The sequence below is a fragment of the Camellia sinensis genome, chromosome 6 (genome assembly GCF_055761805.1).
Source record: "Camellia sinensis isolate YWXY chromosome 6, ASM5576180v1, whole genome shotgun sequence".
NCBI classification, from domain to species: Eukaryota; Viridiplantae; Streptophyta; class Magnoliopsida; order Ericales; family Theaceae; genus Camellia; species Camellia sinensis.
In genome coordinates, this window is record NC_138966.1 from 145185724 (window position 1) to 145212743 (window position 27020).

At 35.6% G+C, this 27020-nt stretch overlaps 2 protein-coding genes across 2 annotated transcripts in view; one reads left to right on the forward strand and one right to left on the reverse strand.

The window, feature by feature from the left end:
- Positions 1 to 11865, forward strand: part of LOC114285889 (tRNA synthetase class I (I, L, M and V) family protein) — a 37290-nt gene extending 25425 nt beyond the window's left edge. Inside the window, exons 12-27 of the mRNA XM_028228977.2 lie at positions 2112 to 2271; positions 2438 to 2521; positions 2680 to 2892; positions 4522 to 4647; positions 5959 to 6096; positions 6223 to 6326; positions 6449 to 6512; positions 7153 to 7241; positions 7333 to 7474; positions 9225 to 9288; positions 9378 to 9445; positions 9578 to 9700; positions 10482 to 10547; positions 11028 to 11139; positions 11242 to 11333; positions 11423 to 11865. Of these exons, the coding sequence (XP_028084778.2) occupies positions 2112 to 2271; positions 2438 to 2521; positions 2680 to 2892; positions 4522 to 4647; positions 5959 to 6096; positions 6223 to 6326; positions 6449 to 6512; positions 7153 to 7241; positions 7333 to 7474; positions 9225 to 9288; positions 9378 to 9445; positions 9578 to 9700; positions 10482 to 10547; positions 11028 to 11139; positions 11242 to 11333; positions 11423 to 11524 (1747 nt within the window). The 3' untranslated portion in view covers positions 11525 to 11865. The remainder of the gene's footprint in view (positions 1 to 2111; positions 2272 to 2437; positions 2522 to 2679; positions 2893 to 4521; positions 4648 to 5958; positions 6097 to 6222; positions 6327 to 6448; positions 6513 to 7152; positions 7242 to 7332; positions 7475 to 9224; positions 9289 to 9377; positions 9446 to 9577; positions 9701 to 10481; positions 10548 to 11027; positions 11140 to 11241; positions 11334 to 11422) is intronic.
- Positions 11866 to 15515: 3650 nt separating this feature from the next.
- Positions 15516 to 26640, reverse strand: BIO2 (Radical SAM superfamily protein). The gene is made up of 6 exons (XM_082872657.1): positions 26134 to 26640; positions 25010 to 25189; positions 23808 to 23914; positions 19461 to 19666; positions 16973 to 17112; positions 15516 to 16322 (listed from the first exon to the last, which is right to left on the reverse strand). Exons 1-6 carry the CDS (start codon positions 26329 to 26331, stop codon positions 16023 to 16025), a joined length of 1131 nt encoding a protein of 376 aa, XP_082728783.1. The 5' UTR covers positions 26332 to 26640; the 3' UTR covers positions 15516 to 16022.
- Positions 26641 to 27020: the final 380 nt, after the last annotated feature.

Consider the following 27020-nt stretch of genomic DNA (forward strand, 5'->3'; position numbering starts at 1 on the left):
GAGAAACTCACTAGTGGTACCATTTGTACTCCTTTTGTCCAGTCTGGTGAACAACTTGCTGACATTCTCACCAAGGGAATTGGGAATAAACCATTTCATGACATATTAGGCAAGCTGGGCATGCGAGATATCTTCGCACCAACTTGAGGGGGAGTGTTAGCATATTATATTAGCCGAAAGTCAGTAGGGTCTGTAATCATTTTATGCCCTCAGGGATCATCTTGTAATTGTTTTCTTTGTAAACCCTAATTTTTCATTTATAAATAAGGGGTGATCTTCTATCATACCCTAAGCTGGTTACCCAAGCTTCAAATTGTACCTAGCTGGATTTACTATACTCATGTCCGTCGGTTCCTTCCCCTTGAAATTTTTGAGTGAATTTTATGTTACTTATCAATCTTTGTCTATATTTACTGTTGATTCTGTTAGTGACGTAGCCCTAGGTTTAGCATATTTCAATTGTGATATAAAACAGTATCTTATGCAGTAATATGCCAGAAATAGTCAGAGAAAAATCATTCAAAACATAATCAACAATGCTAAATATTATTCTCAATCTAATGGGTCTGAACATGCCAAAATATCATGTGATATTACTGGTAGGCACCATAAAAATAAAAATTGTGCCATAAACAAAATTTTTTTTTGAGCTACTGATTTTATTAATTTTTTTAAATACATTTTTTAAACAACATATTGCAATAACAAAATAAAAAATATTTACAATTAAATATTATATAAAATAATTATAAAAATAAATGTAACCACTGTTTATATATTTTTTATATTTTATGCTAATATAATGAAATAAAAATTATAAAGAAAAAAAATCCGTATAAGATTTTTTCTTTGGGTTTGGATTACTAATTTGTTCTTTCTTGTAAGCTTTTTTTATTTTTTATTTTTAAAAGGAAGCTATTCAAAATATTGTAAAAGTATGTAACGGACCGTTACGGCCATTACGGTGCCGCGACGACTGTTATGTAATACCAAAACGGCCGTTTCACCGTTACACATGTAAATTTCCATCACATTGCTATAGCGGCTGTAACGGGTGGTGGTAACCATTACAACCGTTATGTAACAGCATTACGTAACGGTTACGGCCTCTTTTTAAAACCTCGGGAAAAACAGGACCAAAAAGGTTGAATGAAGGAAAGGTTGATAAAGGGGAATCTAATGTGAAGATCTCACCGTATCAGTTTTTAAGCCGATTGCTTTGAGCCAAAGAAACATGCCACAAATTCTTCCTGATGTCATTCAAGTTTGCAGTCAACCCACCAAGTTAATATCGGCTGAGCAGCATGGACGCGGACACAAACATACTCTCCTATGGTTTATGTTTTTTACCACTCAGGGAGTAGCAATTTTTTTTTTTTTTCAAAAAAATCCAAACAATAGGAATAGAGATGCTGGATGGTCCTTATAAATAGAAAATTTCAAGGTTTTAATGTTACATTACTGTTGATTTTATTAAGAAACTGATCAATTAGTTTAATTAGTGATTTTTTTAATGGCTTTATCTTCTTACATTCAGGAAGATTATTGGAAACTTTGTGTTTTTTTTCTTCTTTTAACTAACAAGGAATACAGCGTAATATCGGAAACTTGTCAATTTGTTTAATTAGGAATTTTGACTCTATTGTTTTTTTATTGTTTAAGGACTTACCTGTACCGCTGAGGGTGGAACTCGTGGTTTTATTTGTTTTTAATTTCAAAAAATGCAGAAAGCAGGAGTAGGTGTTTGTAGTGTAGGGATGTGTTTTGCCTTGCCTCGTGGCATTCAAAGAGGCCATTTATGACTTGATTTTGTTATGCTATGTTGTGTGCAGTGGGCCTGAGGTGCATCAGTTGTTAGTTATCAAAACCCTTTATAGATCACTTGAACGTTAAAATATGCTCTCAAGTGGTATTTTATTTTCCTTGTTACATAATGTTTCAAACCTAGTTTTATGGATTTAGTTTATATGTAGTAATTATTAAGGATTGAATAGTTTGATTTGTTATGCTGGATTGTTATCCTTTTTCACTCTTTAATGTTATGCTGAGAGGCTCCAGTTTTCTTGAAATACAAAAAGTGGAAATTTATTTATTTCTTTTTCAACTTGCAGGTTCTATACACTCATGGTCTTATCAACTGCACTATTTGGGAAACCTGCATTTAAGAATCTCATTTGCAATGGACTTGTCTTGGCTGAGGATGGGAAAAAGATGAGTAAAAGACTGAAGAATTATCCTTCACCAATGGAAGTCATAAATGATTATGGGGCTGTAAGTGATTGCCAGTTTAGTGTTATTACTATCTATTTGAATCCCTGCTTATCTTCGGTAGTTTTATTTCTTTCCATGGTGCTTACACAACTGACTCGATTTGATTATTCTTTTTTCGTTGACACATGATTTTTTTAAAAATAATATATTTTTGTTCATTGTACAGGATGCTTTACGATTATATATTATCAACTCTCCAGTTGTGCGTGCTGAGCCTTTACGTTTTAAAAAGGATGGAGTCTATGGTGTTGTGAGTATTGTGTTTTCTTTTGTTTGCGTTGACTCTAGTTAATGCCATATTTTAACATGTTTCACTTATCTTGAATATTTGATGTTCTTAATTATTTTCTTGTATTTTAATTGATCTCCAGTTGCCTCTCCTAACTTTGTGTATTTTGTCCTACACAGATCAAAGACGTATTTTTACCATGGTACAATGCTTACAGGTTCCTTGTTCAGAACGCAAAGAGACTTGAGGTTGAGGGGCTTGCACCATTCATTCCTATTGATCAAGTCACTCTTCAGAAGTCATCTAATGTTCTTGACCAGTGGATCAACTCTGCCACTCAGAGTTTGGTGCATTTTGTTCGGCAAGAAATGGATGGATATCGCCTCTATACAGTTAGTTATCTGTTAACCATTACTTTGCAGTCTGCAATTACTAATTTTTTATTTAATTTCTTGTTAATATGTGTACAACCAGCAACCTTTTGAATATGTTCTGTCTAGTTTGAAATGTGAAACCTTAGAATATCATACGATGAAAAAGACTTCTAGAAAGAGGAGTCACTGCATCAACTTTTATTTTATTGAATAAGAAATAACCTCATGGTGATTAAAAAGAGTAAAAAAATTGAACATGATAGAAGAAAAATGAACCGTGTTAGTAATTTGTGATTGGAAAGGGAATAGAAAGAGAAGTGAAAGAAGATTGTAAAAGTTTCAGGTGACTAAGGTTGACCTGGATAATGGAGGATACTTTATTAGGTTTGTGGAATTGCTGGATTTCTTTTTGAAAGTCTTGGGTTCTCCAGTTCAGAGTTTGTTTCATATCCTTGTGCAGTAAGAGATCATGTTTGAGTTAGCCAAGTTCTTTGTTGTTGAATGTACAAATTAGTCTTGGTAAGAGTTAAATATACTAACTATTGCTTCAGAAATTGCATGACAGAAACTAAAGCAAATATGTGAATACAATGTAGTTAAAAAGTCTAAAAAATGAATAAATGATATAAAAACCAAAAAGTCAACAGAATAAAAGGTGTCATAAGAGTTTGATGGCAGGCAAGGGTTGCATGCAATTAGGTAGGGAGCTAGCATTAAACCTGTCTTTGAATTCTGAAAAAAAATCCCATGGTTTATCCCAGGTGGTTGAATTCTTGGGTTGCTCCTACTTGGCACTCTATGGTGGATTTTATTAAATTAAGAAAAAGTGAAGGTTTGCTTAGTTTAACTTCCTAGCACTCATATCTGGCAAAAGCTTAAAGAAAAATAGGGTTCCACTGTGATACGTTGTCAAGGCTTAGACAAGGTGGGAAACTGTAACAGAATTGGTCATGAGTTTTTTTATATTTTTTTTAAAGAAAAATAGCATTCCACTTTGATACATTATTATTATTATTATTATTATTTGATTTGTGAATAACTTTTAATACGTATTAACATTTGTTTTTCCTTATCCCATTTTCTACTTTTTAAGTTGTGTGATAAATTAATATTGTGATTGTGTTATAAGAGCACATCTTACAGGCAAGATGTATAAGAGTTTACAAAATTTTGATACAGCTAGTTTGATCCAACCAACCTTTCTGCCAGTTGTGAGCAGCCCTCTAGCATATTAGCTCTCCCTACACTCTTCCCTGGACCCAAGTGCACTGCTTTATCTGAATCCTCTATCCTTTCCACAGTGGGCCTTATTTACACTTCTACACATGAAATTTCTCCATATGTAATCACACCTTTACACGTTTTATTTATTTGTTTTTGGCAATTATTGTTGATCCTTTTTCATGTAGCCGTCTTGATCATGTCTCTTGTACACTACCAGTGCATCCAATTATGAATTCTTGTTAAATTTGTTTGATAAGTAGCATTCTATAAGCACTTGTAACATTCCATCTCATTACGTGATGAGTTTATGAATATTATTGTAAAAGAAGTGTTAAGGTTGTATTTTCCATTAGCTATTTTATTTATGACAACATAATTGCTGTGAGCTTGTGTTTTAGTCCAGATCTGTATCTCTCATTGTAGGTGGTTCCTTATCTATTAAACTTTCTTGATAACCTCACGAATATCTATGTGCGGTTCAACCGTAAGAGACTCAAAGGTCGTACCGGAGAAGAAGATTGCAGGATTGCACTTTCAACTCTGTACCATGTATGATGCAGTGACTCTGGTCTTGTAATGTTTAGATTTTTGTTCATAATATGATGGTACTATTCTAGAATGAATTTGTAATCTCATCCTTGACTTGGTTCCAGTTTTTACTTTCGGATTTCATGTTTATTTTTAGGAATTAAATTTAGCCATGATTATCTTGTCTGTTATCTGTGCTTATCTAGAGCAGAGTATCTGGACTTTGTTTATTGCATAGTGTTTTGTAGAATTTGCAGTATATAAAATTTGTGTAAATTGATTGAATTATTTGTTTTTGACAGTTATTCTTATTCCCTGATTTGGTACTAAGAATTGAATGAAATGAAGTTGTTTAAAGTGAACTGAAAATGAGATGACACAAGGTGGTGTGCTGTTGTCTTGGAGTCGTTATAAGTGCTTTAAAATTTGGGGGTAAGGTGTCCCCCACCCCCCTCCCCCCCCCCCAAAAAAAAAAAAAAAAAAAAAAAAAACTATATCGGCAACAAAGAAATTTTATTAATAATAGAAAAAGTAAACAGGCAAGAGAAAGTGGAGGACATGAAGTCTACCAAAAAACACAAAAAGATACATAAAAAAAAATTATGCGTTACGCACAACCCTCCTATTCCTACTAATAAAAAGACAGTGGAATGCTTAAAAGGGGATCAAACTGAAGCCCACAATAAGATAGATGACTTATCTTATCCTATATCCTCTTTAAATCCTCAAATTGGACATCAAATGCCCTTGCCTTCCTCTCCAAGAATTGGTTTGTCATTAGATGAGGTTAACTGATTTCCATGACAACACTGGTCACAATGTTACAGGATCTGGCTTTAGAAAGAGTAGTTTAGTTGGAGATTTTCTTCTTTTTGGGTTGCGTTCATTGTTCTTTCTTGATATCAACAAAAATCCTGCTGAAGCCCCTTTTTTTGGTGGTTAATTTCTTTTTATATTCTGAGCTTGCAGGCTTTTTCTCCAGATAAAGTCATTGGTTTACACGGGCACAATTGGTATTGGTCTTTTCTAAGGTCTCTTATCTGCGAAGCATAGTGGTCTTGGGTGCCCATCACTTTTGAGAATTAAGTTACTATGTCTCATCTACCAAATTTAATTGTTGAATTTTGAGAATATGAATAGTTTATGCTTCTTGACCCCAGATTTGGCTTTGTGTGCATATTTAACATAGGGTGCTTTATTTGTGGAACTTCATACTGTACATGACCTATTCCAGTATGCCTAATTAGTATTCAAATATTCACCTATTAATTACGTGCCCTCGATTTCAATTTATATGTACAAATACTTTATAACCTGGGCTGTTTATTCCAGGTCCTTTTAACTTCTTGTAAAGCAATGGCCCCATTCACACCATTTTTTACTGAAGTTCTTTACCAAAACTTGCGCAAAGTTTCTGATGGGTCAGAGGAAAGCATTCACTATTGCGGTTTTCCTGAGGAAGAAGGGAAGGTATTGTTCATTTCTGTGGATTAGTTATGCCTCGTAGTTTTTGTAGATTTTTTTAGGAAACTTGTCTCCCTTCCTTGGCTTTTCTGTCACAAATCGATTTATTCTAAATTTTTTGCTGTCATTCAGGGAGGGGAACGTATTGAGCAGAGTGTCAGAAGGATGATGACCATCATTGATCTTGCCCGGAATATTCGTGAGCGTCACAACAAACCTCTGAAATCACCACTAAAGTAATTCTTATAGCTTGTCTCATACATCATTTTCTGCTTTCACTACATGCTTCTGCATTAGCTTTCATGTTTGATTTATTCTCATATAAACTATTTCCTTCATTATTTTCTGTGAACTACAGGGAGATGGTTGTAGTTCATCCTGATGCAGAGTTTCTTGATGATATAGCTGGAAAACTAAAAGAGGTCTGTGCATAAGTTCTCCAAGATTTATAGTAAAGATGGGATTATGTTTTATTATATGAGACTACATGTATCTAAAATTGTAGATTGTTCTGTAACTCTCTTGATGGGACTCTTTTCTATGGAAAATTTCACAGTGAGGCTATTTTCATTTGAGATCTGTCTCGATTGGTTATCATGTTGAGAAATTGGAGGAAAATCTTTGATGTCTCTTCAGTTACTTGGGTCGAGATTCCCGCTTTTCATCTATATATATTTTTTTCAGTAAGAATAAGAAAATGTGGTTGACTGGTGGTTGTTTAAAACTTCGTAAAATATAAACAAAAGACCTTGTAGTCACATTGCATGAGAATTTATCTTCAGCTTGGTGATTTGATGTGTCTGTATTCTGTTGTGTGTTAGCTTCTTGTTAAATCTACTTAAATGCCCAAAATTGTACTTCATTCCTGTTTGATGGTTTAGTTGTCTTGTCTTCCTCCTTGCATTTTTATTTTTTTGTATTGCATCTACAAGTAGATCTAGTATCCAAAATCCTGGGCTTTTTGACATTTGCTCTCTGTTTTGTTAATTTTGTTGGTATTTTGGAATGCCATGTTTTATTACTTTATTTCTGGTTTTCTTAATTGTTTCTTTTTTATTGTAGTATGTGTTGGAGGAACTCAATGTAAAATCCATTGTCCCATGCAATGATCCTTTGAAGTATGCTTCTTTACGTGCCGAGCCGGAGTTCAGGTATTGACTGTAATTTTTGTTGCTCAAGTTATTCTGCTTTCTCTCTATTCTTGCTTACTTTTTTTTGGGTCATTGGGCTATTATCTTCTAGTGTATTAGGCAAACGTCTTGGAAAATCAATGCCTGTTGTTGCCAAGGCAGTCAAAGCAATGTCACAGGAGGATATTTTAGCTTTCGAGAAGTCTGGAGAAATTACTGTTGCTACACACAGTTTGAAGCTGACTGACATCAAGGTGCATCGTTTTTCCTGTGTTTATGCAGCTCTATATTTGTTTCTTATCCGTCACTATCAGATAATCTGCTGTTTGTTACATATATAACTGATACCTACTAGATGGGATTGCTCACGGTCCAATTTTACCATTTCTCATGGCCATTAATCACTATACGTACGAGTCAAAGATCACTGGCATTGTTCCATATCCCTTTTTCCCTTCCTACCGTCATCTATACCAATCTACCATTTATTTTGTCCCACAGTAAACTCCTTTTAACAACCCCAGCCACACTGAACAACGCTTATTAGCTGCCGTGAAAAATATGAAACACTAAAAAAGGGCAATTTAATGACAAAATATGAATCAGTTCACGACATCAAAGAGAGTATATTTGAATTGAAATTATAATTGTAGGAAATGTGAAAAGTAGGACTAATCTGTTATTTTCTGAAAACATTATAAATAAAGACTTGATGAAATAGGCTTCAAATATTAAGTATGATTTTACATGTGCTTCTATTTATGCCCAGCTAAAATTAGTGAATGCAACTTTAAATGTTTATGAATGTTTTTCCTTGACAACATACATGATGTGATTGATAATTTAGAAAGAAAATACAGTGATTCATTTATTTTGATATCCAGGAAAGTTCTTTTTCTTGAATTTAAATGCTTAAGACACTGTTTATCTGGATTATCAAAGAAAAAAGTAAGGCTTTGTTTATCTTGCTATATAACTTTAGGCCCTATCTGATTCTTGGATATAGAAGGTTGGATTGGAGATTATATACTGTAGGCTCCATATATCCTGTGTTAGTAATTTTTTGTTGGAGGAGAATATAATATACAACTAGATTGTATATCCCCCAAAATGGATGGATATACAATACCCACTCCCCCTATTATATCATATCCCATCAGATGGGATAAGAACTAAAAATACAAGTTTACCCTTTTACAATGGGAAATTTGATTGTGTATATGAGAAATCCGATTGTATATGACCAAAAAAATTATGTTCATGAATTTTATTTTTCAATTTTTACAGTTGAATTTTTTACATAAACAATATATATATATATATATAAACAAAAATGTTATTTCCTTTTTGAGATTTAAAGTTTTAGTTTAATTTTTTTAATTTTAAATATAAAAAATAAATATATTTATAATTATACTATTATACTAATTTAAATGGTTTTGAATTTTCAAAGTTCTAATTCGAAAAATATTTACCAATTTAAGAATTAAATAAATAAGTGGGCCAAATAAACTATGATATGCATTTTATTTTATTTTTTTAAATTTGCCAATCTATGAAGCACGGACTTGGACACGAAACGGGACACGGTAATTTTAAAAAAATGGGGACATGGACGCAACTGAGGATACATCATACATCTCTTGGAAGAAAAATCGAATCTTCGCATACATTTGGTCCTAGGCAATATTGGTCTCTAACAGTGACTTGTTTTGAAAAATTGGCTTGGGTTCCGGATGACGCTTCAAATATTTTATGTTGATTACTCTCTCTCTATCTATATATATATATGATGTTTAACTGTATTGCTTATTAGTGGCGTGGAAGTCACATTGATTTATTCTGACTGTAACTAATCATGGCTTTTCAAATTTGCAATACAAATTTTACCTTTTAGACATTTTTATTATTCTGAAAATATCAACCAACATACTGTGGATATGATCTCCAGAAAATGTCCATTAAACGTATATGATTTATCTTTGACATTCTTTTTACTCTTAGATCGTCCGAGGTTTCAAGCTCCCTGATAATATGACTGAGCAAGAAGTTGATGCTGCTGGAGATGGTAAGGATCAGTAGTAATATTATGTTGTTAATTACACAGTAAATGGTTAGTACATTTGCCTTACAGTCTTTTCCAATCACATGTTTTAGGTGATGTTCTGGTGATATTGGATTTGCGTCCTGATGAGTCATTGTTGGAGGCAGGGGTTGCCCGTGAGGTAAAATATAAGTTGTTTGTTTATTTCCTTTGTGTGTGTATATATACTGATGTAAAGGATTGTTGCATAAAATTGTAATTTGGAAGATTTATGAAGGGCTTGTGACCATGCTGTAAACTTCAATTATTGTAGGTTGTTAATAGGATCCAGAAATTACGGAAGAAAGCTGGCCTTGAACCGACTGACTTGGTAGAGGTTTATTTCAGGTCATTGGATAAAGATCCGTCAATCTCACAACAGATTTTAAATTCACAGGTAACAATTTTTTGTGAGGTTAGATGTATTCTAAATTTTTTGTGTATCAATTTTTTTGCAACTTCAATTGCAAGGTTAGAACTACCTGGTAATATTGAGAAAGTGTTCTATTTCTGGCTAGCATAGACACTTCTTTTGTTATTTCATAATTTGTTTTATTGAATTAGTGTTTTAGGGAGTCCAATTTCACTAGATTTCGAAGAATCTTAAATTGCTTGTCTTATTGGTTTGCTAGCCTTTGTGGAATAAGTTCTCATCCACATGGCATTCAGAATTTTGATTGGATATTGTTACAAAGTTGCTGCAAAGGGTGAACAGCGGGTGTGGCTTTTAAAAAGGGTGTTGCTAGATCTTGGGGTTCTTGAAGATTTGGATCTTGAGAGCTGTATCGAACGGTCTTATGATTTTCCCATGCCTGTGGATTGTGCACCATGTAGAGTTAGGCTGAATAATTAATATAGGATTGTTGATGACCTTAAATGGTATGTTATGCATCCAGAGAATTGGTACATTACATATTATGAGACAATCGATAAGAAAATGAGGATGGCTTTCTCCACAGCTAAATAGGATGGATAAAGTCCCCTTATTCACATAGATGGGACCCGCATGTGAGCACCTGTGGATGCAGCCATTTTGGTTGTGGGAATAATCACTCCTAAAAATGATCATCTATTTCTATGATAGACTGTTAACCAGTTTCAGACGATTGGGCATGTCTAACCAACCAAAGCTTGATGACTAGAAGCGTGCATGTTTACTTTCTATTCTTCATGTGCAGGAATCATATATCAGGGATTCAGTCGGTTCCTGTTTGCTTCCTTCAACCATCCTTCCACCTCACGCGGTAAGTTGCATTAATACTTCTTAATTATGCATGTGGTTGTTTTTCTTCTTTAAGTGCTTTTATCAATGAATTAATTTGTGGATCTGTAAAAAACTTAAAAGAATGAACTAAACATCTTAGAACAGTTGTGTATGAAGTCATCATTGTTGGATTCTGGATTATTTATTCAATTAATATTTTCAAATATTTGAATGTGCTGTTACTTGATGAGCATAGGCTCTAGTTTACTTTAGTGTTTTCCATTGCACCATTCTTCCTATTAATGATTCTTCGTGCTTTTCTTGATTTCACTCTGATAGCTACTTGTGACTCAAGGACCAAGTTTACTTTGACTTGTGTGTTAGTAATTGTACGTGGCAATTTCTGAAGGCTTTTTTATGTTTCATTATGTTGCCCTGGTTTCTGGTTCTACTTCTATGATTATGGTCTGTAGATGTTCCTAAAGAAATTTCTTCATAATTACACTGGTAATAATTGCAGGTGATTCTTGATGAGGAGACATTCCATGGCATTTCTGATTTGTCATTTACTATCACTTTGGCGAGACAGTCGTTAGTATTCAACTCGGATGCTGTTCTTGCACTATGTGAAGGTTGAGCTCTCTCTTTGTATCTATTAAGTTTGCATCGGTTGAAGCAGCCTTGTATTTCTCTCTCCTGCTTTCTTTCTATTCAGTAGTTTCATTTTGTTGCAGGAAAAACAAAATTTGCGAATGGCTTACAGACTTATTTGCTGTCAAGGGATCATCATAATTTGAAGTCAGAATTTCAACTTGGAAACAGAAAGGTTTGTTATTGCCCAGAACCTTTAACAACCGATTAGTCACTGTTGCTCAAAGTACTGATTTCATGCTTTCTGGTTGTTCTTTCTTACAGATTAAGGTTGATTGCATTGAAAATCAGCCTGCAGTTGACGTCGTTCTGGGAGAACATTTGTTCTTGACGGTTGGAGATTACTTCTTAAGCACAAAAACTTGAAGATTTCACATCAACATATTGGTTTTACATTTCCAAAGGGGAAAAGAACAAAACCACAGAGATAAGAAAAGGAATAATTGGTATATATGAATGAATACTTTCAAAGAAAAGAAATATTTTTTAGGGAAAATTAGATTCATGAATGTCATGCTGTGGAGAATGGTGGATTGGTTAATGTCAAGAATGGTATTTGTACCTCCATTTGATTAGGTGGATCATCTATTTCTTATTTTTAGCATTTTTGTTTTGAACGATTATTTTAGCATTCCACCTTGTATATTTGCTCATGTTTACTAAGGAGCTCTGGAGATAAATTTGATAAATATGTTCTTCTGATCCAATTTTTCGTTTTTAAGGGCATTTTTTCAGTAACTTCTGGCTAAGATTTTAAAGCAAAAGAACAAAAGATAGATTTCATATTCCCTTAATCGAGCCAATTCTAGGAGCCAGTAACTTCTGAGTAGATTTGTAGTTAATTGTTACATGGATTTTCTGCTTGGGCTTCTTTGTGAGGGAAATATACTGCGGGTTTCTTGACAGATTTTCAATAAACTACATTTTTAATTAAGGAAGTAAATATAGAATATATATATCTTGGAAAACAACTGTGATATCTTTATGAAATAATTGCAGTAGAATAATTTGAATCCAAAGTTACCAAAGATTCATAGTGTGGGTGTATTGAAATCCATTATGTTGATATATTCTTACAATGCTTAATTTGTGTAATGCTTCCAAGAATCGAGAAATTTATTGCGGTTATAAGCATCAACTCACTTTGTATCTGTTTGATCTAGATTTGCCTATACGCTGTCCTGGGCAATCCGCCACTGTTGCCATGGAAATATAAAGAATTTTCTTTCTTTTTTTTTTTTTTGGGGGGGGGGGGGGGGGGGGTTGTGGAATGAAGATTTTTTTTTCTCTTGATTAAAAGAAGGCATCAAATTTGTTCGCTAGAGCTTATCACCGAAGAAAGGTGAATGTGACACTGTAATTAGAGAACTTTGGATGGGTGGTGTGTACCAGAGATGCATATCATAGATCTTGTCCACCATTGTAATGAAAGGGATGTATTTAAAAATGAAGCCATGAAAAAAATACCAGAGAACTTGTTTGGTTGTTACATTTGGCAGAAGAAGTGAGTGTTAATATATTATATTAGTGCTTGTAATGATATTAGTAGTGTATAGCTGTTAGTAGTGTATATTTTCTTTACCTTTACTTTACTTTGCTAGTGCCACTTTCGGCTACTTTAGGCTCCCACTTTTGGCTCCTCTCCTATATAAACGAGCTCAATTGAACCTTTGTAATACAACATTCAATACATTAATATATACATAATTTATTCTCTCTCTCTATCAATTTATCTTACATGGTATCAGAGCTAGGTTAAGAACCTAGTCATTCTGTTTCACCGGCGGGCGGCAGCCTCGCCTTGGCCGCCCGCCGGACCTCTACACATACCCCGACTCCGCTGCTACTAAACCCCTCCTCCCGATAGGAACAGAGGGATCAAGCTTCTTTCTTCTTCCTCAAAACTGGCCCAGCTTTATTCTTCTTCAATCGGAGCCTGCGGCTGCCAAACCCAAAGGCCACCTTGCCTAGCTTGTTTTGTGACTACTGAAGGCAACCGACTCCTGCACATTGGCTGTGGCTACTCCAAGTGCTGCCATTACGGAGCTGACTCTTTCTCTCCAAGACAAACCCAGATTTCAACATTTTCAGAGAGGCTCTGTTTCACCATCGGTGCTTTACTTCGGCTTAGCGACGCAACTCCTCAGAGATCTAGGCACATCGGAGCTCGATTTCGCCGACCAACGCCGACGCCGACTCGTCTGCGACACCACTACTGCTGCTACGGTTGGCCAGCTCCGACAACAACTCTGCTGCGGTATCACGGTTGTTGGTTGCTTGCGAGCTCGGTTCGCACCTGCCCTGCGCGCAACCACCAGCTCGCACGACCTGCGTGCCTTGTGTCCGACATCTGTGACCTCACTGTTGCTACCAGCCGCGACCGACCAGTGCTGGCCACGCCGCCCACTCAACGCGGTGTTGGCCTGCGCACACACCAGCTACACAGCAGACACACACCATTCACACATGCTGTGGTGTCCGCTCCGCCGGTTTCAGTCTCACTCCTCTCCAGCCATGGGAGGCCTGATCAAACCATGCATTCATCAACTCTCTCTCGGTCACCATGCATGACCACAGAGCAACACACAACTCTCCCTCTCTCTTCTCAACGTGACTTTTGGTACACGGGTTCTCTCTCTCTCTCTCTCTCTTCAAGGCCATGGAGTCATGAAGGGTGATGCTGGTTCGGTCTCACTGGCTCGACTATCACACACACACACACACTGCCACCTCACTCTCTCTCTCTCGGGTTAGGGATGGAGAGGGCCATACACACACCCATTTTAAGAGACACCCATACACAACACACCACAGACTCATTATTATGCTTCCCACTCTCCCCAACTTTCTTTATTTTCTATATATATATATATCTCTTTTTATTATAATATATTACCCAAACTCTCCACTTTCACACCACGCCGTCTGATCCCACTATCCCTTTTATTTATTTTATTTTATCTTCCTTCTTTCATACAAAAAAAAAAAGAAAAGAAAGATTCATCTCATCTCTCTCTCTCTCATCTTTCCACTTTCAAACCCACAATCCTTTTTTTTTAATCAACCCACTCCCTCACTTTCTTTACACCCCTCTTTCACTCACATGGGCTTGTCCCCTCTCTCTCCTCCTTTCACGTTTGATTTCAAAATTAATTCTTCTTATTTGTTTTCTCCAAACTACTTCTACACTCTTTTAAATACCCACATTTATTTTTCTTTCCCATCATTTCTTTTAAACTTTTCTTTCCACCACTCTCTTTTAATATTTCTCTTTAGCAACTGCATTACTGAATGATGGTTGATTTTATTCCAAAAAAAAAAATATATATATATATATATCCATTCACAACCAACTCGGTTGGTTGTTTTACTCCACTTTATTAATCCCTTTTGTTTCACCCTTGTTTCAACCTCAAATAGGTTTCTATCTTCACACCTATTTGAGTTTGAGGGGGGTTATACATATATCATGGTGAGCATGGTTATACACCATGGGAACCACTCAAGCCACCCCATGGCGCACTCCCTAAGTCGCCTCCTTGGTGCACCACCACAAGCTTCTACAAACGGTCCGGCATGACCCCATAAACTGTCCCGACATTGATTCCGGTCAGCTTCTACACCGGTCCGGCATGACCCCGTAAACTGTCCCGACATTGATTTCGGTCAGCTTTTACATCGGTCCGGCATGACCCCGTAAACTGTCCCGACATTGATTCCGGTCAACTTCTACAACGGTCCGGCATGACCTCGTAAACTGTCCTGCTACAACGGTCTGACACGACCATACAGTGTCTTCACCAACGATCTGACACGACCATACAGTGTCTCCTATCCACTTTTATTTGTCAGTCTATTTTCCTGTTTTGCTACTCTCTCCAAACTCAAGTTGACTAGTACCTATCCTCCTTGAGTTTGAGAGGGGCTGTTAGTATATTATATTAGTGCTTGTAATGATGTTAGTAGTGTATAGCTGTTAGTAGTGTATATTTCCTTTACCTTTACTTTACTTTATTAGTGCCACTTTCGGCTACTTTAGGCTCCCACTTTTGGCTCCTCTCCTATATAAACGAGCTCAATTGAACCTTTGTAATACAACATTCAATACATTAATATATACATAATTTATTCTCTCTCTCTATCAATTTATCTTACAGTGAGAATCATCAAAAATAGTGGAAGATCACTACCGCATTCAGATTTTGGAGTTTGTCGTACAAAATTTTGTAGAAAAGTGGTTAAAGGGTTTGGCGGACAGCTATCCTTATGATAATGATTATTAATCAACAGTTGAGACTTTTATCTCAAAAAAAGAAAAAAAGGAGGAAACAAATAGAGGGAGGGAGCAGAACAAAAGTGCAGGGTAAATGGGTCATTCCGATCCATGCTTCCAAACCAACCTGATTTAACCTAACCCTAAATGGATAATTTAGGTCCATATCTGTAAACAAACCTGAATTAAACTGACCCATCAAAACCCATTAATTAATGGAAAATACTAGAGGTCCCAAATTTTCTACCAAATAAATGACCAAATGTCTCACATGGGTGTGGGGCCCACAAAATTGCGGACCCCACACCCATGTGAGACATTTGGTCATTTGTTTGGTAGAAAATTTGGTGTCCCTAGCATTACCCTTAATTAATTGGGCAATTTTGGGTACACCAACCCAAACAATTTTCTATCCTAGTAGTCCCTACTAACAATATCCACGAGAAATGGTTTGATCAAATAATCTTCCAGTGAAATTGTGACATTATTGGACCAAATGAATATCCACATTTGCGAGGAGGTAGAAAGAAGCTTTTTCATTGCAGAGAGGTGACCAAGTACGTCCCTGTGATAAAGCTGTATCTATCTATCTCAACCAGAACTAGACACGGCTTTTGCACAATTTTCTGCTTCGAAATCATCATCAGAAAAACTGGGAGCTTTTGGGAGCAGTCCAAGCACCTTGAACATTTGTTGATCAGCATCAAAATCATTGTTGGGAGTTGTCAGCAACTTCTCGCCGGTGAAGATGGAATTTGCACCAGCCAAAAAGCACAGTGTCTGCTCCGGCATGGAGAACCGAACTCTTCCGGCTGACAACCTGACCATTGCTTTCGGCATAACGATACGGGCTGTGCCAATCATCCTAATCATCTCCCATATCTCAACTGGCTGGACAAAGCATACATCATAAACAAAACATGTCTCAAATTCAAGCCAATATAAAATCTATTTTTGAGGCTAATGTTGTGGTGGCAACAGACATCAGTCACCCACCAAAAAATAAAATAAAATAAAATAAAATAGAGAGAGAGAAGAGAAGAGAAACGGATTTAACTTTTTAGCACCAATGGAAATAGATGGAGACTTGTAGAGCTAGAGTAAAAACGAGGGGTGTCTTCATCAGCTAGGAAGGAGAGGGAGCTAAAGAGGTTAAAGTGCACTAATTAATCATGAAGGCTGGAAGGAGAGTGGATTTAGTGTGGCAGGGTGGAGGAAGTTGTGAGGGAAAGAGTTCAGCAATTGTGGTGCCCCCTGGCACCTTCTCTAATTAAATTCTTATCTCCCCACCCCCCACCCAAAACCAAAAAATAATAATAATAAAAAATCCATGCCTCAGTGTTATTGGTTTCAACATTTTAAGCCAAAAATTGCTTGTCATAGAAAAACTGAAGGCAGTTTATGATAAATTTTAATCCCTCAAAACTTACTCACATGTTACAGGCAAAGAAATCCAATCAAGAATGAAGAATAACTGAAAGCATAATGAAAGTTCACAATTGCTACTTACATAATTGTCAGTCAAAGATTATTAGAATTACCTTCTGATCTTCGAGAGGTGTGCCTTTAACTGAAACCAGTGCATTGATGGGAACACTCTCTGGATGTGCAGAGAGTGTTGCAAGTGTATGCAACAAACCAACTCGGTCCTCCTCTGCTTCTCCTAGCCCTATTATTCCTCCTATTAACCAAAGATGGTGGGTGGGTTAGATAAACATGTAACCCAATCAGGAAAAAAAAATTCTTTTCATCTAGAAAAATTAGCTGTAAATCATAAGAATTCATTAATACATAAACTAAAGGCTAACCAATGGTCAAGTCCCTATGGTCGGTCGTTTTATTCTCTTTTTCTGATTAATTTTTCTACCTTTCTATTGATGTTTAACCACCTAGGTGTTTTTGATTTCTAAGCCAGCTAACAATATAAATAAATAAATAAATAAATAAAGGAGCATACAAAATAAAACAAGACGACAAGGACAGTCAAAAAAGAACCCACTGTTACAAAAAAAGGAAAGGTGACCCAGCTTCACAACATAGATTTATTGCTTTTAGCATTTACTTAGCAATTAAAAGCTTGTTTTAACTACTAAACTAATTACAAGCATTTCACCGCAAAAATAGAAATGTATAGAAAATAAGTTTAGCACATCTACAACCTGTTGGAGACAAGATTATATTGTCAAAATATCAGAAGCTACGGAAAATATCATAATATATAGGATCCCATGATTTGGAGTTATTATGATTTTTTGTATCTTTGATTTATTTCAATTCCTTAACTAAAGAGATTTGATTGTATCTCCCACTTTATAAATATGGTGTATCTTGTAAACAAGAGTATGAAGTTGAATGAATGAAAGATGTAGCCTATAGGGATTTGTGTGTGTGGATGTAGGCCAATATTGGCTGAACCACTTTACCTTCGTGTTCTTTCTTTTCTCTTTTTTGTCTCTATTATGTCTCCATATTCAATCTTATTGCCTTATTACAAAATTTAATTTGGTATCAGAGCCTACCAAACCCTAAGCATGTTTTCCTCTAGAGTTCTTTCTCACTTCATATTTTTTTGTTATCAAGGTGTTTTTCCTTTTTTCTTGTGTTGATCACTAGTTTGCTGATTTGGCAAGCAAACTCTGTAGTTTTTACTTGTTTCTGCGCTGCCGGTGTTTTCGATAACATTATTTTGTGACACGCCAAGTTTTCCAGCTACTTCTCTATCCTTTTAGGGTCCTTGTGATGACGCGGTAAGCACATATTTAGTTCTTTTTTATTTTTGGGCCACCGGTGTGTTCGGTAGCATTCATTGTGATACATCATTCTTTCAGCCTTGTTGGTTTCTCTCTCTTGGTTGCTTTCTTTTACTGTCATCATGACTGATTCTATGAACATTTCTCTGTTGCAAGATATTAATTCTTTGCCTATGTTTTCCGAAATTGTCATTGAAGGGAATTATTACAATTGTTATCAGTTTTCAACAAATTAATTGTAGTTGTTTGTGACGATCATCATATTTTCGAGTTCAAGTTGGACACTTCACTTCAATCGTTCCATGTTCCAACTTGAGGGGGGGCGTTGGAGATAAGAATATATTGTCAAAGATATCAGAAGATACGGAAAATATCAAAAGACATGGAAATCATGGGTTTATTATGATTTTTTGTATCTTTGATTTATTTCAATTCCTTAACTAAAGGAATTTGATTGTATCTCTCACTCTATATATATGGTGTATCTTGTAAACAAGAGTATGAAATTGAGTAAATGAAAGATGTAGCTCATAGGGCTTTGTGTGTGTGGATGTAGGTCAATATTAGCTTAACCATGTTAAACCTTTGTGTTCTCTTTTTTTTTCCTCTTTTCTATCTCTATTGTCTCTCCATATTGGAGATCCCATGATTTGGGTTTATTATGATTTTTTGTATCTTTGATTTATTTCAATTCCTTAACTACAGGAATTTGATTGTATCTCTCACTCTATATATATGGTGTATCTTGTAAACAAGAGTATGAAATTGAGTGAATAAAAAATGTAGCCCATAGGGCTTTGTGTGTGTGGATGTAGGCCACTATTAGCTTAACCATGTTAAACCTTTGTGCTCTTTCTTTTCTCTTTTCTATCTCTATTTTCTCTCCATATTCAACATTGTTGTCTTATTACAAAATTCAACTCAACCTAAGTTGTTTTTTTTTTTTTTTTCCCTTTACTTTCTTTTTTTTTTGGTAGGTTGCAGGAATACACACACTTGTCCTGCTTGGGGCTTGACCACTGCACCTTCCACTTTGGGGGTGCACAAGACCCGGAAGGTGGAATCTCCATGAACAAGATCTGATGAAAACTTGTTTCCTCAACCAACTTCATTTTCTGCCACTTCGCTTATTGTTTAATGTTAGTAAAATATCTAACCTAAGAAAAGGAGAAAAAGACAATGAACTGTACCAGACAGATAATAAATCAAACTATAAATATATTGCTTCTAATCACCAAGGCAGGAAAATATTGTATTCTTCAGAATTAAACCAAATTACCTGAGCAGACATTGATCCCCGCTTCACGAACATATGCAAGGGTTTCCAAACGTTCATCATATGATCTTGTGGTTATAATATTAGGGTAATACTCTCTTGAGGTATCAAGATTGTGGTTATAAGCTGTAAGGCCTGCCTTCTTCAATTCCAAAGCTTGCTGTTTCTCGAGCATTCCCAAGGTACAGCAGACCTCCATCCCCATTTCCCTGCCACATGAGATAAGCTTATGATAGATAGAAATATTTGGTGTATGAAGAAGGAAAAATGTCAAGGGCAGAAAGATTTGACATAGCAAGGCAAATAAATCAGAAGAGATGACTAAATCAAACTAAGCCTTGTATCACAATTAGGTGAGGTTAGTGATATGAATCATTTGTTGCCATATTACTCTATCAAGGGCTATATGCTCAACTAAATTAAATAAATTCATATCTTTGTTTACTACTGCATGTTGCATTAGTTTAGCTTTTTCCCTCGAGTGACGCGTTGCGCCTGCCTCCGGGTGTTTCGAAAAGTGAGCAAGGGGTGCCACATCGACGCCTGGGTGTGATGAAAAATGGGCAAAGGTTCCTGCGTTTTTCTAGACGAGCGCGGATAAAGAAGTTAGTCCAAGACTATAGGTTTAGGGTAGCCACTTGACATATAGGAACCTTAACTGGTAAGACAATGGAGTTGGTAGATGTTATGATTAGAAGGAGAGTTAGTATAGCTTGCGTACAAGAAACTAAGTGGACGGATGAGAAAACTAGAGAAATTGAGGTTACCGGTTTTAAACTGTATTATAGTGGTAAGGATAGACGTAGGAATCTTAATTGCCGAGGGTCTTGTGGAGAATGTAGTGGCGGTCATTAGGAAAGCGGATAGGATTATGTTAGTTAACCTAGTTATTTAAGGGAATATAGTGAACATTATTAGTGCATACACCCCTTAAGTAGGATTAGATGATCAAACTAAGAGGGATTTTTGGGAGCAAATGGATGAGATCTTATAGAAGATACCTGTAGGAGAGAACCTGGTGATAGGTGGAGATTTTTAATGGCCATATAGGCATAGATAAACTAGGCTATGAAAGGGTGCATGGTGGATATGATTTTGGTGACAGAAATGAGGCTGGAGAGAGTATCTCAGATTTTGCATTGACTTCTGACCTAGTGGTGGCCAATACTATGTATAAGAAGAGGGAGGAGCATTTAATACCCTTTAAGAGTGGGTCAATTAAGACCCAAATAGATTACTTCTCAGTGAGAAAAGTGGAATGCTTAAAATGCAATGATTGTAAGGTGATTCCTGTAGAGAGCCTGACCTCTCAACATAGGATTTTGGTATTAGATTTATGTTTTAGAGAGCAATATCAAGTTAGGAAGGATGGTGGGTGTCGTAGGACGAGATGGTGGGACCTAAAAGGGGATAAATTAGAAATATTTAAGAATATAATGGATAAAGAAGGTACTTGGGATTTGAAAGATGATATTAACACTATGTGAAACTCGATGGCCAATTGTACGAGGAAAATCTCAAGGGAAGTGCTTGGAAAGTTGAAAGGAATAGGACCCAGCTCTAGGGAAACTTGGTGGTGAAGGGAAGAGGTTCAAGCGGTAGTTAAGGCAAAAAAAGAGTGCTTTAAAAAGTGGCAAAATGATAGAACTGGGAAAAATCTTAAGAGCTATAGATTGATTAATAAGGAGGTCAAGAAAGTAGTGAAAGAGGCTAAGTTGAAAGTTTATGATGACCTATACACTAGACTAGATAGTAAGGAGGGAGAGAAGAGAGTATACAAACTTGCTAAAATACGGGAAAGGAAAACAAGAGATTTTAATCAAGTTAAGTGCATCAAGAGTGAAGATTCTAAGATATTGGTGAGGGATGAAGAGATTAAGAAAAGATGGAAGAACTATTTTGAGAAACTATGAAATGAAGAATATGGAGGTACGGCAATAAGGGAAGAAATAGCCAGTAATACGATAAACCAAGACTATAAGTTTTATCGCAGGATTAGGAACTTTGAAGTAGAGATTGCACTTAAGAAGATGAAATCAGATAAGGCTTTAGGACCAGATGATATCCCTATTGAAGCTTGGAAGTGTTTGGATAAAAAGAGAGCTACTTGGTTGACTAGGTTGTTTAGCAAAATTTTGTTGACTAGGAATATGCCAGGTGACTGAAGGAAGAGTATTTTAGTGCCAATCTATAAGAATAAAAGAGATGTCCAGAATTGCAACAATTATAGAGGAATCAAGCTAATGTGTCATATAATGAAAGTGTGGGAGAGGGTGATAGAAGGCTGATTGCGAGATATAACAGAGATGTCAGAGAATCAATTTTGGTTTATGCCTGACAGGTCAACAATGGAAGCGATCTATCTTTTGAGGAGAGTAATAAAAAAGTATAGAGAAAAAGAGACATTCATATGGTGTTTATCGACCTTGAAAAAGCATATGATAGAGTGCTCCGGGATATAATATGATGGGTGTTAGCGAAGAAAGGGGTGACAAAATATTACATTGATGTGATTAGGGATATGTATGAAGGGGACCACTATTAGATCGCCTGTTGGAGAGACAAATGAATTTCCTATCACTGTAGGGTTACATCAAGGATCTACCTCAAGTCCTCATATTTTTGTTTAGGTATGGATGAGTTGATGAACAATATTCAGGATGATGTGCCATGGTGTATTCTTTTTGCAGACGATATAGTGCTAGTGGATGAGACTAGAGAAGGAGTTAATACAAAGTTAAAAATTTGGAGAAAAGCTCTTGAATCTAAAGGATTCCGGATAAGCAGAACTAAGACAGAGTACATAGAGTGTAAATTTAGTAACAACAACAATGAAAGTAGAGGAGAAGTGAAGATTGAAAACCAAAAACTACCTAAGAGTGAACATTTTCGTTATTTAGGGTCGATTATCACAACAGCGGGGGAGATTGATGCGGATGTAGCCCATAAGATTAAGGCGGGATGGTGTAAGTGAAGAAGTGCGTCTGGGATACTGTGCGATAAACGAATATCCACTAGACTTAAAGGTAAGTTCTATAGAATGACTATTAGACCAGCGATGTTGTATGAGACGAAGTGTTGGGCAACCAAGAAATAACATGTAGATAAGATGAGTGTGGCTGAGATGAGAATGCTAAGGTGGATGTGTGGCAAGACTAGACAAAACAGAATTAGGAATGAGTGTATTCGAGACTGAGTAGGAGTAGCACCGATAGAAGATAAGTTAAGAGAGAATCGATTGAAATGGTTTGGTTATATTCAACGGAGACTAACAAAGGTAGTAGTGAAGAAATGTGATACTGTAACGGTAGATGGAAGTGTTAGGGGACGGGATAGGCCTAAATTAACGTTGGTTAGTGTTGTAAATAGAGATATGGATCTACTTAATTTAATTAACGAAATGGCCTTTGATAAGGCCGCGTGGAGAAGAAGGATTCATGTAGCCGACTCCATTTGATGGGACTTAAGGCTTGGTTTTGTTTGGTTTATATGTTGCATGGACTTAGGAACATGTATGGGATGTGGGGGTGTGTCCAAATGTCAAATCTTTCTAAACCTAAATATTTGGATATTGGGACATGTATCCATAAGTCGGGTACAGGTACATAAACACGTTTGGAATATTAAAATATATTACATATTGTGTAATATTCTAACATAACATGTTATAAATTGTAGAATATTATTGACATTATGTATTCATTTTTAAATCTACTAATTTGAAACCCTTTTGAATCTAGTGCTTCTCTCTAGATTTCTAATTTAGTGTTAATCCCTTAGTTTCATCCACTATAACAATATCATCCATGAAAATTTCCAAAAGCCAGCAATTGGAAAATGAAGTACTGAATAAATTGTAAACTTAATTATATAATATGTATATCATCAAGTCAGCCTCCAGCCATCATACTGCCTTGTTCCTCATAATGTTTGATTGATGCCTGAGTAAAGATTAGAGAAAAGAAGGTCGACAACCTCATGCTGTAATAATCCAATCTTTCTTCACCTCTTTTGCCTCACTTACATCTCCGGCAACAATCTCTAAAATGTTCCCATTCTTGCCCAATCCTTTTACTACCTCATATTTTTTTGCTACAACAACCTACCCATTACTGCATTTCTTTATCTTATCTGTCATACACAAATTTATTATAGGTAGTGGCATTACTTTAGACAATACATCTATTTAATACATAAAATAAAAAACAGACCGCAGAACCATTTGAGTTTAAGTGGTTTGCGCAGAAACAAATAAAATCATGTCTTGACGGTGCTCGAAATTCATCTCCTTCTTTAACCAAAAGGCTCTGAAACATAAGTATCAATTTGCAAAATTGATGGTTTGATTACCTTATTTCTTTCACATATTCAAGAATCTGGTTGAAGTTGGTCTTCCTTCCTATTGTGTCTCTCCATGCAGCACCCATGCAAAAACGAGTGCTACCAGCTTCCTTTGCCTGCCAATGGACACCAAAGGAAATTATACTGCATGCTACTCAAAGGAAAAAACACAATTCACACATATTTCAAAATACTTTACCAATTTAAACTAGCAACATTCAGCAAGTATTAAAGTAGTAAGCAAAAGCATAATGATGGCAAGAATCATTTTTCAAGACATAGTACTTCTTTTCCATGTCCACATGGCTATTAAAGCACGATTTGTCTCTGGCTGCAATAACAAATTTTTGACATGTATGTGTCATCATCTGTGCATTCTTTGCAAGCTCGATGAGATCAACTAGAAAAAATTGCTTAAAAAATATTCAAAGAGTATGGCCTTGTTTGGTTTGTGTTTCGGAAAAAATTTTGAGAAAAATTCTCTACAAATAAGTTTTCAAAGTTAATCAAACCAAACAAATTTTTTCAAAAAAAATTTTCAAAACTTGTTTGGTTTACAAATTTTTCAAACAAATCTCTCTCTCATACACATCAAATCAATCACTTTTTCCAAAACTCTCTCTCAAAATTTTTCAAAACATCTTTTGAAAAAAAACCAAACCAAACAAATTTTCGTACTTTTTATCTTAAAACATGTTTCTCAAATACAAACCAAACAAGGCCTATATGTCCAGACTACAGAGGGTCAATAAAATAAAAGAGAAACAAAGCAGTTCATTATCGAAAAACATACTGATAACAAATTTTATGCTAAAACATAGCTCTAACCCTTATAAAGCATTGAAGGAGAATCAGAATGCATCAACTAAAAAATGAATACTACAAAACTCCAGCTTCAATGGCTCAGAAGAGGAATTATGGGTCCGGGAGATGATCTGTTTCACAATCATGAAACAAAACACAAAAAATCTAATATCAATCATGTCTTTTGTCACGTGGTTTCAGTAGCTGGAAATCTCAGGGACCACCCAGCCACCTCATTTACTTTCTGGTTAAGCCTTATGAGGTTTGGCACCCCAGACAGTACCCCTATTTTGGTATCTTGCCTGGTATCCCAATTAGACAACAATGACAAATATTATTTAAATGTTTATGATATTTTAAGTGCCAAATTTTTTTAAACCAGCTCAAAAATGGTAGAGAAACTGCACCTTTTGTGCTGCCTCAAGAACAGCTTCCTTGTTCATAAGCTTTTGGGCTTTCAATCCAGTGTTATACCTGGAGGATTGAGGGCAATAAGAACAATCTTCACTGCATCCACCTGTCTTTATAGATAGAAGAGTACACTGCTGCACTTCCCTAAAGTTATGAGCATGTCTATGAACTTGAGCCTATAAGAAGATGAATCTAATATAAGATTAACAAGCTCAACATAACAGTAGTAGCAGTATCAGCAGAAGTAGTAATACTAGTATAAGAGCATCTCCAAACCTTCACCAATTTTTTCATCTAATTTGACTAAAAAGCTTGATTTGATATGAACTACTCCAATACTTTCACCAAATTTTTATCAAAATCTTATTAAAAATTCCCTTCTTATCCCAAATTTTCCTTTGCATCAAATTTGATGCAAAATGAATCATCTCCGATGCTTCATCTTTCTAAAATTTTTATCAAATTCAAATTTGATGAAAAAAATGACACTCTCGATTTGATTAACATTTGATGAAAGGATAGGAAATGATTTTTGAGAATTTTTTCAAAGAAAATGTGAAGGATTGGAGATGCTGTAAGTGGTGGTAAATAATAGTAATGATAATAACCATAACAAAACAACAATACTAGTAATTGTTTTTCCTTCAATGCCCATAAAGCATCACATGAGCACTTTCCATTTTTTTAACGGTGAGTGATGAATGGACTGATTAAAAAAAGGGTTGAAATTTGAGGACTCAAATTGTTGCAATTTGAATTAGAAGGCGAGGGACTAAACTAAAATTCGAATCAAAGATGGGGTGAAAAGTGTAATTTAACCCTAAAGCAAATAAACATGAATGCAATTTCAATTAAATTTTGGGTTCCTTAATCAACCCAAAACAAAAAAAAAAAATTAACTGAAAACCCACATAGTTTACTATTGTTTCTTCATCACAAAACAAACTGGGTGCAAAAATTTCAATTTTTAATTTTTTTTAATTTTATGAATCGAGTTCCAAATTTGAGATTTTTCTCCTTTTCTAGAGTAACGTTTCTTTCTCTTTTTAGTTTTCTGGGCAACCAAACAAGATATGACACAAACAAACAAAGAGAAGGCAGAGAGAGAGAGAATGCTGACCCCATGGAAGAGGAGATCGAGAAGAGGGGAGTCGTAGATGGATTTGATTTCATCCCGCGTCCAATCGTGTCTGGGACCATCTCTGATCGTTCGCTCTGCTTGAATTTCAGCACAAGAAGAATACGAGGACGAATGCAGGTTCAGGATCATCGACAACAGTGGGCGTCGATTCGGACAAATTGTTCTAATCAACATCATCTTTATATCTTACTGCTATCTATCTATCTATCTATATACACACAGAAAATCAGTATAGATTGATGATTGATTGGAAGAGAGAGAGAGAGATGGGATTTGAGAGTGGGGGTGTGTGTATTTGTTTGTGTGATTTTTGGTGCGGGAACTGGGGAATTCTTGGTAGCTCCGCTCCGCCGCAGTTGAGTTGAGCTACCTTTCTCACTAGCTCACACTCACACGGATCCTACAAAGCCACGTCACGTGACTGGCCCCTCTGTCATCGGTTTTGTTGGTTTCAATAAGTTCAAGAGACACAAACCAACTACATAGAAATATAACCAAAAACAAAAACCAAAAGCAATTTTTATTTTTTATTTTTTATTTTTTATTTTTATATTTTTTTATGGGAGATTTGGTGATAGGTCTTCAGGGTTTAATTTATTTTTTAAAAAGACAAGAATTATATAGATACTTTCAAAATCTTCTAATATTTTAAAATATGCGAATTACATTAACAGTCCCAATAGTTTGAGACTCGTGTCATTTTGGTCCTTAACTTTTTAATTGTGACACATTTGATCCTAGATTTTGAATCTTATTCCAAATAAAAACAATTGAAGATATCATTACTTAATTTCAAGAGCAAAATTGTCAATTTGATAAATATAAACTAATTTGACAAAAATAAATATCAAAAAAATATTTTTAAA